This window comes from Haliaeetus albicilla, chromosome 13 (genome assembly GCF_947461875.1).
Source record: "Haliaeetus albicilla chromosome 13, bHalAlb1.1, whole genome shotgun sequence".
NCBI classification, from domain to species: Eukaryota; Metazoa; Chordata; class Aves; order Accipitriformes; family Accipitridae; genus Haliaeetus; species Haliaeetus albicilla.
Window position 1 is genome coordinate 16,196,052 of NC_091495.1, and position 14,903 is coordinate 16,210,954.

Below are 14,903 nucleotides of genomic sequence, written 5' to 3' on the forward strand. Positions count from 1 at the left end.
GGCCGCCCCCGGGGCGCGCCCCGCCCCCGGCCCGGCCCGGCCCGGCCCGGCCCGGCCCCCCGCGGCCGGCCCCGGCGCCGCCTCATGCCGGGGCGGGCCGGGCTGGCGCCCCCGGGCAGCCGGAGCAGGTGCCCGGCGGCTCCCGGCGAGGCTCCTGCCGCGCTGCGGCAGCCGGCGCTGTTCGGCGCTTCGCCGCGCCGCGGGACGGCTCCCGCTGCCGGCCGCAGCAGCGTCCTCAGCGGCGGTGGCCGCAGCGGGTAGCCGCGCTTCTCGGGAAAATACTTAACCGGAAGATAAACCAACGTGAGAGTCGCCGGCCTTTGTAACAGAGTGCCTTTTAAAATGCACTCTTAACTTTGGGGAAGACTGGTGGTAACTGGTGTATCTCCTGATGGCAGTAGCCTGTGTTTCTCTCCGGGTAGTTACACTCCCTCCTCAGCTCCCCAGTTTCCTCGGCAGTTCTAAGCGGATGCTGCGTCTGTCGGAGCCTCATTCGTCATGCGCCCCTGCTGTACACAGCGGCCGGTAGGCGTCCCTCCAGAGCCGACTATCTCGGAGCCAGAGGAAGCAAACCCCAGTGAAGCATCCAGCGCAAATCAAGCTCCTCTAGTCACGAATCCTTTTCTCCAAGGAGCAGAAAGAGGCCTGAATAAACACTTTGCAAAAATCCAACAAACTTCATTTGAAAAGCGCCCTTCGTTTGCTTCCTCTTAACCATCTCTTCATCCTTTACAATTTGTCAGCACTTCCACATTTTCTTAAACTAAAATGATGAACAAAACCCAGGGGTTTTTTATATATATAAGCATTTCATTTTTAGCCAGAGCAGATTTTTTTTTTTTTTTAAGTTTTCAACACCTATGTCATGTGCCTTTCACAATCCTTCCGGGTCCCATATGAATATAAGGTAAGTAACAAGTATTTAAAGTGCAAGCAATGGACTATCAAATGGGGATCGTCTTTCCCGAGTCTGTGAGTTGTATCTAGCAAAAGGGAAATCTTGCACTCATTGTGAAAATGGTTATTGCAAAAGTGGTTACTGTAAAATGCCAGCTCAACATCGCAGTCATGCTTCGATAAAGATTTAAGATACAGCAACGTTTTGGTAAGGAAAAGGGGGAAAACATAACAAAACCCATTCCTTGCCACTTGACTTTCACCCAACAGTCATTTTCCTAGCAACCTAAAGCAGCTAGAGTCCATGAGAGGCTGTTCAGGCCTTTCAGGAATCTTCTGGATCCCCCTTGAACACTGAATACCTTCTGACATAGTAATGGCCAAAGGAACTGAGAAAAGGTTTAACCATATCCGTACACATAGAAAATAATTTGAGTTTTTCTCCATTGGTTGGTTGATTTTCCCTCTGCGTTCAGCCTTTTCTAGGAAACTGACACCATTATTTGGCACTATGCGTTGCAGTGACCTACTTAAAATGCTGGACTACCTCCAGCTGGAAGAGTGATTGTATGCTCATATGTGATTTAACCTTCCAGCCAAATCAGACAACATATCCTCATTTAGTGTAAGCAAAGTCTGCAACAAGCTAGGCCCAGTCTCCAGTTCCTTGAGCTCAATTCAATACCTGCACATCTTACATTCAGTGCAATCCTCTTCCTACAGGCTCCCCAATATCAAGGGAACTCTTTTCAGTGTTCCAGCTCTATCTATTCCAGCTCATTTTCTGTAACGCTAGGGATAACTTTCCAGCAACTTTCTGCTTTCCAAAAGAGCTTTACTCTCCCCAACTTTTTGCGGTTAGAGGAAGCATCAATGCCAGGGAACTGTCAGGTAACACATGAAGAATCCACGCTTCGTAGTGCAATGTAAAAGCAAAGAGGCATCTCAAGAAATGAAACAATAGCATGCAAGACCTACACACTTCAACTGCTCTGTTCTCCAAGAGCACCAAGTTTCCAGTATTCAAACTTGTTTAGAACTAGCTCACATACCACCTCTACAAAGCTCACCAGGCATGGGTTATTAGGGTTAAGTACCTTGAAAAGGTAAGTCACTCTGTTTTCATAATTTCCGTTCTGCTGGTAAGGAGCAACAGACCCTTGAATTACTGGTGTCATGGCTCCGCTGTGCTCTGCTGTGTGCCAGAGATCTTGCAGAGACCAAAAAAGCAATCACGGTGTTAGAAATTGCTAGAGAGAGAATAAAAAACAAACTAGAAAGCATCACTATGTCACTGTATAAATACACCTACGCCCTGAACACTGTGTGCAGTGTTCATCCCTACACAAAAAGAATATAGTAGGACTGACAGAGGTGTGAGGCAGGGTAAGAAGGATGGCCAAAGGTAGAGAGGGGCTTCTCTGTGAAACTGTTAGAGTAGGTAACTTCACTCTCAAAGAGAAACTACTGAAATGGAATAAGACAGAAATTTCTAAAATAATTTTTCACCATCTCGACAAAAATTAAGGAGCATCAAATAAAAGAAGCAGATGGCACATCCAAAACTAAATGAATTATTTAAACCATGGGGTTCATCATCCTAAGACATTTTGGATCTTGAAAATTACATTTGTTCAAAAGCAGCTGGACTAACTCATGGAAGAAAAAAAAAGCAAAACAGCAAAAGTTTCAAAACACAAAACTTCTGGCTCACAAAGTCCCTGAACCACAAAGCAACTGGAGATCGGGACAGTATTCTGGGGTAATGACACTTAACTTCCCCAGGCACTGGCTGAGGACAACTGTCAAGTGACTGGCAACCAGGCTAGATGGCTCCCTGCTCTGACTGGGTACAGCCATTTCTACTGTGAAGTCTCAGCATGTTTCTGTAATTCATCATAAGTTTTTTTCTAAGCACTGGATTTATGTTCACAGACTTCACAGTTTTGTCAAATCAACATCCACCAGTGAAAATCCCTCTCAAAGGAAATATTCTAACCCACGCTGTTGGAAACTTTAAAGTTTAAGCTGTAAATTCTAGTCTTATTGAGCTATGCCTATATCCAGTAAGTAGAATATTTTATATTTTAAGTTTCTTTCAGAGGAGATGATCTTATCATTTGGAAACTCTCAGAAATTGATAATTTAGAGCAATATAGAATTTTACCACTCTGTGGCACCAAACATTTAAAAAGGTTCTGCTTTTAAAGGGAAGCCATAGACCTTCTCATAAGCCATATTTTTATGTAGAAAATGCCTTTATTAGTAACTGAAGTAACCATGGATTCTTCCATTCAAAGGTACCAAAGCACAAATACTAGAGGCTATTTAGATAAGATGCCATTCTTCTATCACTGAAAGACAAGCCATAGCCTTGAAAGAGCAACAGTTTAAGACGTCATGGTAATAACATGAATTGAACAGAAATGATCTTTCTCCCTTTCCCTCCTCCACTTAAATAAAACCTTTAAAGCTGTTTTTTGTCATGAAAGATCAAGATACTTTTTAATTAATTTGAACAGCACCTGAAGATGATCTATTTATTTATATCACAGTTTTGTAATTGCAACTAGTATAAACAGTATCATGGGAACTTTTTCTCTATTGCAAGTCTCAAATACATACATCATCCTTTCAAAGAATCCACATAGAAACGAACTGAGAGAAGACATTGTATAATCTAAGATTTTGGAATCACAAGATGTTTTCTGGAATATATTTTCCAATTGTAGACACACATACCAATCTGAAATACCTAAACTTACATGGTTCCATGTTTATCTATGTGAGAGGACCAGAAAAAGCTCCATTGATGGGGGCGAGGTTCTGATCCAGCATGTCAGAATCGCATTCTACATATTCATAAACCCAAAATTTTACATTCCAGTTGCAGGTTTGATAACCACTTGATCAACTCTGAAATGGAACTAGTGGCATTTTTTGGATTAGCTTCCACACCCTGGAGTGGATATTTCGCAATACAGTGTTCATAATACTTCAAAACAAATGAGGTTATTGTTTAGTAAGACAACCAGAAACTTAGAACTTACTTTCTTGCATTGAAGTCAATTATGAACAGTAAAAACCACACAACACACACATCTTCAGCCCACATCTAGAGGCTAGTATTTAGAGTCCACATTAGAGAGGCAAGTATTTCACGGTGTTTTGCTTTTGCTTTACTTCTGTAGTGAGCCAGCTAACAGATGATCATTCCAAGGTGCAAATACCTGGTCTTGCAGTTTGCTTCTACAACGTACTGTGCACCACTTTTTTGCATTTTCTGCACATATTTGCAAGACTCCACCTCGGATTTATTACTGTATGTAATAAATCCTTGTATGTAATTTCCATCAGTGACAACAGCAAGGAGAAACAACTCTCTTCCTGAGACCATGCTTCTGTGTACAAGTAGTTTTCTGTGACAGGAAGATCTATGGCTTTCTCCCTTGCATTCTAATTACAAAATAAAGTTGTATTTTGTTCTATGCCTCCCAGTTGTTCTACTGGTAATTTTATTCCCTTCAGTAACTGAACACAGATTCTAGCCACCTCTACAGACTTTACAGATAAGGGTAGTTGAGAGAAAATCCTGAATATCCCTATTTCTTCCTCCGGAGTATTTTTTCATGCCTCTTTACGCACGACTATCGAGAGCTGCATGACTGCAGAGCATTTTTATTATCTGAGGCCAAAGAAAATGTCAATCCACAAAACAAACTCTCAAAGAAATGCTCATGTAGTGAACAGGCTTTGCTCTCCCTCTTGCGGTCTAAGCACGTAATTCATGTAGGCTTCGCTTTTCCTTAGCTCAGAGCACTCTAAATTCAAACGCTCTCTGCACTCTTGGGTGTATCTAGAGAGAACGTGTCACTATTCAAGGAAACGGCATGGCCAAAGTTTTCATCAAACACCAATGCTAAATCATTTTGTATACCATTTGTTAGGAACCAAATTATTTTTATTCTTTTGGCTACATCTTTTAATCTAAAAAATTTTTTTTCAGTGGATTTGTTTTTAATGTAGCTTGAACACTCTAGACAGAAGGTATGGGGTAGAAAACAATTCACTTCTTGCTATACCAGCAATCAAGTTTTTAATAAGCTTTTCGGCGACGAGTGTTTAAAAAACACGAGGCCCTTCAGAAAGCACCAGCAAAAGAAGCAGTTTCAGTGAAGTTGTTCCAATACTTTAAGGTCACTGCAAGTGGAAAATTGGAGGCTGTGCTGAACTGAATAGGAAAAAATGAAATTGTGTGTATAACCAGTTGAGGAATATTTGAGCTTTTAAGACCTTTTTTATTTTTCAAATTAAAAAACCCTGCACTTTTACTGACTCACAATTGTGAAAGAGCAGTTTAGACAAGACGACTGCACACCTACGCTAGAAATAAGCACCAGAAAAATGGTGGTGTGGTTCGTTTATGCGCCACAAGAATCTGTAAAACGTTTTGCCTCCCTAAATCATAATCCAAACAAAATACAATCCCTAAATCTCAGTCCAAATCGACATGTACATGAGGAAGACCCCTGTACGTGCCAGACAAGCAACATACTGATTACTTTTTCCAAATACTTTTTAATACTTGCGGCAGTCTTTTAGAAGAGACCGAGATGGCTGGTTACCGGAGACGTACTCACAGGTCTTTTCAGCCGGAGGGGACACAGAGCCTGCTGCCAACATGACTCACCAGCACTTGCACCTGCTGCTTCACACCCCCCAGTACTAAAATGCAAAGTGTGTTGTTACCTATTGGACACAGCAACTCTGCAAAACGCATTCATCCCACAGTATCCCCACCACTGCCCCCGTGACCGCACGGTTCCAACCCTCTGGTTTACACTTGACAAATGACCTTCCACAAAAGGTGAAATTTAAACTGCAGTAAGCTCCAATGTTGGGGGCGACAAGCTTCAGCACAAGCGGATGCTTCCTCCTAGCTAGTCTCCCCTTCAGAAACTGACGCAAGGTCAATTCCTGCTTCACAAACGAACTTAAAAAACTGGGACGGGGGGGGGGGGGGGGTGGCGAGGCAGGCCGTCCCTTCCGACGAGCGGAGCGGAGGGAGGCCAAGCTTGGGCTGCGGCCGATCCCGCGCAGCACCCACGCGGATCCCCGCCAGGCTCCCGCCAGGCTCCCGCCAGCCTTCCCCGCACAGACCGGGGCCGTGCCGCGGTTCGGGAGGGCGGCCCGGCGGCTCCGGCCAGCCGCCCTCCGCCCGGGCCCTCCCGCCCCGGCACCCCGTCGGGGCCAGAGCACGCGGGTGAGGCGGCGGCCCGCAACCAGCGGCCGCCTGAGGAAGCAGCGGCGGGACAAGGGCCCCGGCATCCCACCCCGCTGGCAGGACCTCGAAGCCGGGCCCCGCGGCGCCGAGCGCCCCCGCCCCGCCAGCCGCCGCCGCCGCCGAGCAGCGCAGGCCCCGCCCGGCCGCCCCGCCCGGCCGCCCCGCCCGGACGCGGCCCCCCGCTCCTCAGTGGCCGTCGCGGCCGTCGCTCAGGCGCCCGCGCCGCTCGCCGCGGGGATGGTGGGGCGGGCGCCGAGGGGCGCGGGCAGCCGCGGCCCCGCAGCGCCCACAGCCCGGACGGCGCCCGGCGCGGCAGCGCGACGAGCCACGGCCGGCCAGGTTTGACCTCCCTTTCCTTGCCCCTTTCTTTCCCTCCCTTTGCGAGCGGGGCCGCGCCGGGCGGGCGGCAGCGCCCGGGCCGGCCCCCGGGCCGGCGCCCGGCTCTTCCCCGGCGGGGCGCGGCGGGACTAGCCGGCCCGGTGCCCCCGGGTGGCTACGTCGGGCGTCGCATGGCGTCACGCGGCGCCGTCACGGTGGAGGGTGACGTTCTCTTAGGTCACCGCGGTGTCGGTGAGTGCAGTACTCGGGGGTGCGTCAGGCGGTGTCCCCGCAGCGGAAGGCTGACGAGCTTGAGGTCGCTTCAGGGTCCCTAAGGTCCAGGCTCCTCTCGTCCGGTTGGCAGTGCCATTGCCACTATCCCCGCTATCCCCCCCCCCCCCCCCGAAACAAGAGCGAGAAGAACACAACTTCCAAACAAACATGCAAAATCAAGATATTTTTAAAAAATCTACACCGCCGGCTTTCAGAATGTCACGTAAAAGTTAAACATTTGTACCTAACGAGATGTCGCACCGCAACCTTTAAAATCGCTGTCATCGGGAAAAGGGACGTAAAATGATCGTCTGTGCTTTAATGTCGTTTGCTGCACGCATTTGAGAGTGCTCTGCAGATGAGCCATGGGTTGTGCCATCTCCCTGGGAAGCCGCGCAGGCAGTGGCTCCGTAACGAGCTGGGAGGCGGCAGCCTGGCCCCTGAAGTCAGGAAGGTTTGCCGGGGTCTGCGCCCGGTGCTGGAGTGGGGGAGCCCTGGCCGATGTGTTGCTTCATGGGAACAACCTCGTCAACAGCTGGGAAGCAGCAGAAAAACCATTTGTAAATCAGATTTTGAAGGAAGTTCTTAATAGTTTAGGTTACAGTTTGAGCACAGAATTATGCAAAATGAGTCAAATGGAAAATAAAGTTACCAGTGTTTCAACATGAGTAAGGGCCCTGCCAGCAACAAACCTGAGAATGATTTCCTTGATTCCCAAACAGGTCCGCTTTGTGCCTCATCATTTCCTTTCTCCAGTCCAACATTTATCGATCCAAAACTATTTGAAAGTGCCGAGTTTGGGTGAAAAGGGTGGAAGAAAGGGGCCTGAAATTCGAGAGGTATGGTCCAAATGCATTTGGGCTGGTGAACATTTTAGGATGGTGTAGGGAGCCCACCATGTACTGTGCAAACCCACTCCTGTTGAAAGAGAAGAACTTACCAAGCTTTCTCCAACAGAGAAAGGACATACAGAACATACAGACAGAATATAAAGTGTTTAGTTAAACACAGCGTTTTGTTAAAAGCAGAGGAAAACACTGACACTGCGATCAGGAACATGTAAATTTTTAACGTGTTTCAAAAAGCTACAACATTGTTCCCTCCTTCCCCCTTGAAATGTATTTTGAAAATTTCCAAGCAGACAGCAAAGAAAAGGAAATTATATCAATCCCTTTGGGGAGAATGTGACATTCTGACTTCTTGAAGCCTATAAAGAAGTTTATAAACTTAAAAAATGAAAAAGACGAATTTAATCTTTCCAGACTTGTCAAACTTGTCTCAGTTAATTTTTGATGGCATAATTAGAACTTACCACTTTAATGTGTGCTTTTTGAGTTTACTTTTCAAAAGATCTTATTTTTAAAGACTTAGGGAAAACGGAGGGCTTTACGGTGGGAACTGGAGCAGGAAGAAGGGGAGGACTCTGTGTAGGTTTGAGTGCTGATTCAGAGTACTCTATTAAGCCAAGAGAGATGAACTCATTTTTTTCCTCCCTTGGGGAATCAAACAAGAAACAGGAAGTCATTGATTCAAAGTAAGATCATTCACTCTGCAATTGTAAACAGTGTATTATGTGCCTGTAAATATTTCCAGAACCCATTGGCTTGTTGGAAAATATGAAGCAAATTATTATAATCTCTAACAAACAACCCACAATAAAAAGCATTCTTTTCAAACTTTTTATCTGTAATGTTTATACAGTAGAATATTAATTAGCTTGGATGTTGAGAAACTACTTGGCTGGACACATTGTTCGCTGCCAGAAATCCATCTACTCATATGTTTTGTCTGTTGAAAGACAAACATTTTTAACTCCACCCTGTAATACTGTGCCCTACCAAAAAGCAAAAATTCTTTCACTACTTGATCTGTTTGTGTTTTCACTACCACAAACACTGAAATATCCTACTGTTAACCAGATGTTGGCTGAGTTCATCTCTTGTCTTACGTAGCTGTAATAAGTCAAAAAGGAAAAACATTGTAAAAAAACCTAAATAGACAGTCTAATAGGAAATTCCCATTCCTTGTTACTTAGGAGAGCAGAATCCAGGCTGTCTGTCCAAATCAATCTGCAGGTGAAACTTCTGCTTCCTCTGTAAAGCAGGAGAAGCTGCTGCTTGGAAGTGCCACCTTCCTCCCTTGAACGTGGGGACTCTGCACAAGGAGAGAGGAGCGAGGATTAGGGACAGGACAATGGTGAGCAACCTGGTTCCCTGACAGTCCAGGGATTAAAAGATGGAGGGAAATGGTAAAAGACATCAGTCACCCAGAAGGCTTGCAGTCGAAATGATTGTATGCCTAAAGTTTATAATTTGGGTTTTGTAGGATCGGCTCAGGAAGCTATTTTAATAACGTGCTTAAATCCTAGCAATTCCGTGGGGATTCCTGAGTGGGGGGTTCCTGAATAGGGGTGGTTGTAACCTCAGGCTTAACAGCTGGAATCATAGCATGCAGGACCGAGAGGAAGAGAGAGTCAAGAATGGAGCAGTTACCTTCAGACAAGTGATTGTGGTGATCCTCTTCTTCTAACTTAAGATATGGAATGAAAGGAATAAAAAATCAGGGTATGTGAAAGGAAGGAAAGTTTTGAGACAGAGTTTTTCACCTGCTTAGCTATGATGAGCTTGAACGTAATTTGAGACATTGAAAATTTAGAAGAGAATTAGAAAATATTAATGTATTGAAGAAAATGTGAGGACTTTTTGGAATACTACTCATGACTTTGGTCTCTTTTGTGATGCTTTGCCTTTTCCTTTTTTCTTCCTGGTGTCAGGAACAGTGGAAAAGATGAACTGTAGGTCGTTCCCCTCTAGGTGATGAGAGCTTGGGGAAAGAGGGGAACTGGGGCTGCCTCCTCTGACAGTGGGAGGAAAGGGAGTGCTTGAACCTGGGCTTTTGAAGGACTGGAGTAGTCATGGGGAGGGGGGGCTCCCAAAGATGTTGCTTATTAATCCATGCTAAGTGGATCAGGAATTGCATTATAGAGATCTATGTTATGCATGATTTTCCTGTGCCAGCCTCTTTCATCACACTGAAAATGGTTGCTACTTGCCTTTCCTTGTCAGTGTCTCATTGTCCATGACAAAGGTGACAAACATAGAGCATAACCTTATGACTGGTAATTTTTTGTTTGTTGTGATCTTCCAGCTGCCTTCCCCTGAATGGTGTTTTTGTGGCTGTTTGTTATTTCAGAGATAAATTGAATACTTAGGGGGAAGTCAAGCTTTATTTTCAAAGCCAAACCTACATGCTCGGAGCCTTGCAAAGGCCAGGGCCTTTGCTTGCAAGGGAGCTTCTTGGACTGAATGGTTACATTCAGCTATCCACTTCATCTTTATTAAGCTGTCTACAAATAGTTGGAATACAACAGAGCCCAGTCCTTCTGCTTACACACAAACGATTTTCTTGGCTTCTCAGACTCAAACCATGATGAGCCAGCTCTCATCCTGCATAATTTTTCCAGCAGTGCTTGTCCAAAAGGGCACTGAGATCAATTTACAGAAGGCATGAGCAGTTAAATGTAGAAAAAAGCACAGATCTGAACCTGAAACACGCATGAACCAGGATGTCCTGCGATCTGCAACAGCTCATGTAAAGGGGTTGTTTTTCATGTGGGGGATCCATTAGGGACCATTTACTCACCTGCCTTTACATTTGGAACCATAATCTCCCCCTTGCATCTCATTGAGGATATTAAATTTTAAAGGCAATTTGATTAAGCATAAGAATTTTAAAACACTTTATGAAGAGTCATCTGCCAAACATTAAACTTGCATAAAACCAAATGTGCTACTAACTCATAGGTAGTTACATCTATATAAGGTATTTTCTTAGCAAAAGCTCAGTTCTCTACAAGCCTCTTCTATGTAAGAAAGGACATATACAGTAACTGAAGATTAAAATGTGTGATGTGTCTCTGCTTATCAAGGAAAACATATTGCAGCCCCAAAATAATTGAAGAAATTAAAATATGATAAACCTAGATATTACCAACACAGATTTCAGAAAGCTCCCAGTTATAAGGGCCTTTGTAGACTAATGTACTTTTACTAAGTTTTATGAAGCTGTACATGTACCAAGTTTGGGGGCATTCTTGAGATTTATATAAAATAAGTTAGTATGTATATTAATAAAAAGTCAGACTTTAAATACAGACTCAATTTGACATGGGGATTTTTTTTTCCCTTTCTTTTTCCAGCATAAATATGGCTGAGCTTTCAGAGCCAGAAGGTACTGTAAACTGGAAGGAAAGATGTTTAACTCTGGAGTCACAGTTAGTGAAATTTCGTCTCCAGGCAAGCAAGATCAGAGAATTGTTAGCAGAAAAGGTAGGTCTCATGGTATGAATTTTAATGCTGTATAAATGATTTTATTTGATGATGGGGGCTGATCACATGTCACGGTTTGAGATTACAAGTGCTGGGATTTTTTCAGGAGGAAAAAAAAAGCATTTTAAAACAAAATATATGGAAAACAGGTATCTTTTAATGTTGTGAAAGAATTTCACACATAATTTTTGCCAGCAAGAAATGTTAATTTTCAAATAAGAGCACACTGGCAACTCTCCTGCAGAGAAAAATATGTATCCAGTACTCACTTTTACAATGTCCAAGTTAATGTTTAACACATTTTCCTAAGTATTTAAGATCTGATTTAACACACAGAAATCACTGGGGAGAAAATCCAGAAGTATTATTTTCCCCAGTATTCCTTACTGACTCATATAATTTACCAGACTTCCTTTTCCTGTAGTAAGACATCTCCAACTATGGCTAGTCATATGAGTCTAGGGACCTGGGAAGTTGAGAAGTATTACATAATTTAATTTGAAGAATATCGTTTAAATATATACTTTGTTTTGCAATAGAGAAACATTTCACTTGGTATGTTCAAATATGTGTATGCCAACAGTCAACCATAATTGAGCCCATATATGAAATATAAAAAAAACACCATTGTATTTTCCTGATAACATTTTGACAGAACAAGGCAATTAAAAGAGTACAAGGAACAAAACATTTTAGAGAATCATTGGAAGGAACTATGTCACCATTAATATTCACTTCAATTAATTTCTCATAAGAAAGTTATTTTGTCAAAACTACCCTAGACCTAAATTTTCCATCCCTTGCTCCCCCCACAAAACAAAAATAAAATTCAGATCATTTTATAGTATGTTAGAGTGACAATACCTTTATTTTATACATTTATGTTAATGCTTCTCTTCTGTGAATTTTGTGAATCTATTCTCCCTTTGGAGCCATAAATACATTTAGCATCCACATTTAGCCCTCTCTCAATCATTCTCATTTTACTATATTTCAGTGGGGACAAGAACTAAATAGTATTAAATCAGAAAGAAACATATTTTTTTGTATTTATGAAGAGCGGTGGATGATGTACGAAGTTATGTGCTCCGGTCCTTTCCTAACAATGCTTAACACTTTGTTTTCTTTGACAGCTAAATTAACCACCAAGTATGTTTTCATGGAGATACCTATGTTAATTCCAGGATCTTTCTCAAAGTACTTTAGATTTCTATATTATGTGTCAATTGTTATTTTATTGACTGGTCACTAAATCTTGTAAGGACCTTTTTGTAAATCTTTCTTGTCAGAAAGCTTCTAGTATCCTGAATAACAAAATACCATCAAAATCCTTGTCCAGTGCTCATTACCAGATGTCTACACTGAACAGCATGCACCCCAAACAAATCTCTGCAGATCTCCATTGACAGCTGCCGGTCACTGTGTGAACTAATCAATAACCTACTTTTTTTATTGAGCCAGTTTTTTATTTCATGGAGGGACGTTCTCTCTTATCCCATGGCTGTTTGTTCCCTTTAAACACTTTCCAAAATCCAAATAATTATATAAACCAGATCCACCCTATCTGCAGCCTTGGAGATCCCCTCAAAGAACTTCAATACCTTTGTGAGCCAAAACACCTCTTTATAAGGGCCTCTTTGACTCTTCCCTTGTCTATCATACTTATCCACATGCTGCCTAATTCTGCTCTTATATTTTCCACTAATTTGCTTACTACAGACATCAGACTTAGAGATCAATAGTTGGTTCAACTATATCATCCAGTTCTTGACTGAATATCATTTGGCAATTTTTTACTATTCATTTTATCTATTCGTTCCCTTATCTCTTCTATGGAGGTATAAAACCTCAATTTGAGATGGAAAAAAATGGAATAAAGAAGTTTCATATTTTCTGAATTAGACTTTTTTCATTAAGTAGGTCTTTTTTATTAAAGTGAACATGAAAATTTACAGCAATGTAAAATCATTGTTGAATAATACCAAGTTCCACTGGAATCTGCTTTGGCACGACTAAAAATATTACTGTTAGAAGGCAGTGTAGTTGAAAACTGTCAATTGTTTTATCAATCCTGCAGTTTTTCTGTATGACAAACTCTCATTGAACAGGTACTGCAGAATATTGGGTTTTGAAAGAACAACCTACTGTACAAATGCCATCCTTTGAAATTTCATTTAAAAATTTAAAAAAAGGAAAACTACTCGGTCCTTCATTCCAGTTAGCAAGGCCCACAGATGAGTTAATAAATCATTATCATCAGTCTTGGAGGAGAACTTACATCAAAGAGTACCGTACTGTCTGCTATAACACTCAAAAGATTGTTGGATGCTTACACAGTCGGGTCTGTTAGATGTCATATATCTCTTCTGTCTCTTCACCCCATTTGGATCACTATATTTAAGGATGGAAGTCAAGTGGCTAAACACTGGACATGACTTTTCTAGGGACTTTCCAGCAGCCGTAACTACCATGTTTTATGCAGCAGCTGATGATTATAGTTTTGGCAACCAAAAAGTTAAGATCCATGAACAGCGCTTCACAAAACTATCTGAGTTAAAAAGATTTTAGAAGTTTGAATGTTTTCTATTTGACTTTTCACTTTGTTTGTTTACCGTTTGCATTTACAGGCTCTTAACTGCTAGAAATATCCTCTTAAATTAATAGAAATGTATGCATAATTGTATAATATCAGAAGTCTGCATTTAAAAAGAAACAGAATAAGAGGGATAAAATCACAAATCTTCAGCACTGTGCCTGAAACAAAGTATTCAAAGGAAAATCACTTATTCTCTCTCATCTGTGAGAAACTGGACTCCAAAATAGCTAAAAAATCTTAAGAACTTGTCACGTTAACTGCCCTCTCGTTTTAGTTTACCTTAGCTTTCTCAGAAATTTTAGAAAAAGTGAAGTGTTTACAGGAGGTAAAAATTGGAGAAATATTTTCTTTTGAAGACCACAGGTCCAAAAGCATTCAGTTGGGATAATTTGATATATTACTCTCCAGAGCAGAGCATTAGCAGACTTCATGAAAAATGATCCTTCTTCTCACTTCGTCTTTGACTTTTTAAGATGAATCTTTCATTCATAAACTGGAATTCTGTTGGGACATGCATCAAAGACTGGTCAGAGCTCAACAAAATTACACCATATTCATCTGCAAATTTATCAGTCTTTCACAGTTCAATACCAACAATTTTCAAAATGGGCACTAAAGTCTTAGCTGTATTTATTCGTATGTTGGTTTCATTTGTAACAAACCAGTGGTTATTTTTCACATATTTTTATTTTTTATATTAGACAAACATTTCTCAGTATTTGTAAAAGGAAAGATACACTTACACTAGTTTGAAATTAAACTGCATGCATTTGTTACTCAAAAATATATTTGGGAAATAGCAAAGTGAATAATGAAAACCTGATTGGCCAGTACTTGATGGGCATCCCGATACTAATGACAAGAGAATACAGCTGATGTCAGCCTTTATAGGTAACTTTCTAGATTTGTTACCTGTTATAGAAGGAAAGAAATTCACAAAGCACACAAATAATTCTCACTCATACTTTGATTAGCACAGGCCTTTATTTGTGGTTTTGTTTGCAATCATCTTTATGCTATGAAATGTGTACTAAAACATTGAACAATAGCACCAGACAGTGTTCTACTTCAAAATAGCAACAGAAATCACAGTACTATGGTGTGACAGACATAAAACCCTCATGGGTATTAAACTATGTAATTGTTGTAGAAAACAGAGTGAGAGTGATACTGTGACAAAACAAGTGCTATCTACAAGAAGATAAGA

General features: G+C 42.0%; 1 protein-coding gene across 5 annotated transcripts in view; it reads left to right on the forward strand.

Annotated features, from left to right (window-relative positions):
* Positions 1–6,382: 6,382 nt before the first annotated feature.
* PLEKHH2 (pleckstrin homology, MyTH4 and FERM domain containing H2) overlaps positions 6,383–14,903 on the forward strand; it is a 60,839-nt gene continuing 52,318 nt past the window's right edge. For 2 of the 5 annotated variants that reach the window (XM_069800264.1, XM_069800265.1), the window contains exons 1-2: positions 6,385–6,520; positions 10,971–11,100. In XM_069800264.1, the coding sequence (XP_069656365.1) occupies positions 10,978–11,100 (123 nt within the window). In that variant the 5' untranslated portion in view covers positions 6,385–6,520; positions 10,971–10,977. Of the gene's footprint in view, positions 6,521–7,494; positions 7,612–8,833; positions 8,969–10,970; positions 11,101–14,903 lie in introns of those variants that run through there. The other 3 variants (XM_069800262.1, XM_069800266.1, XM_069800263.1) reach the window with 3 other exon arrangements.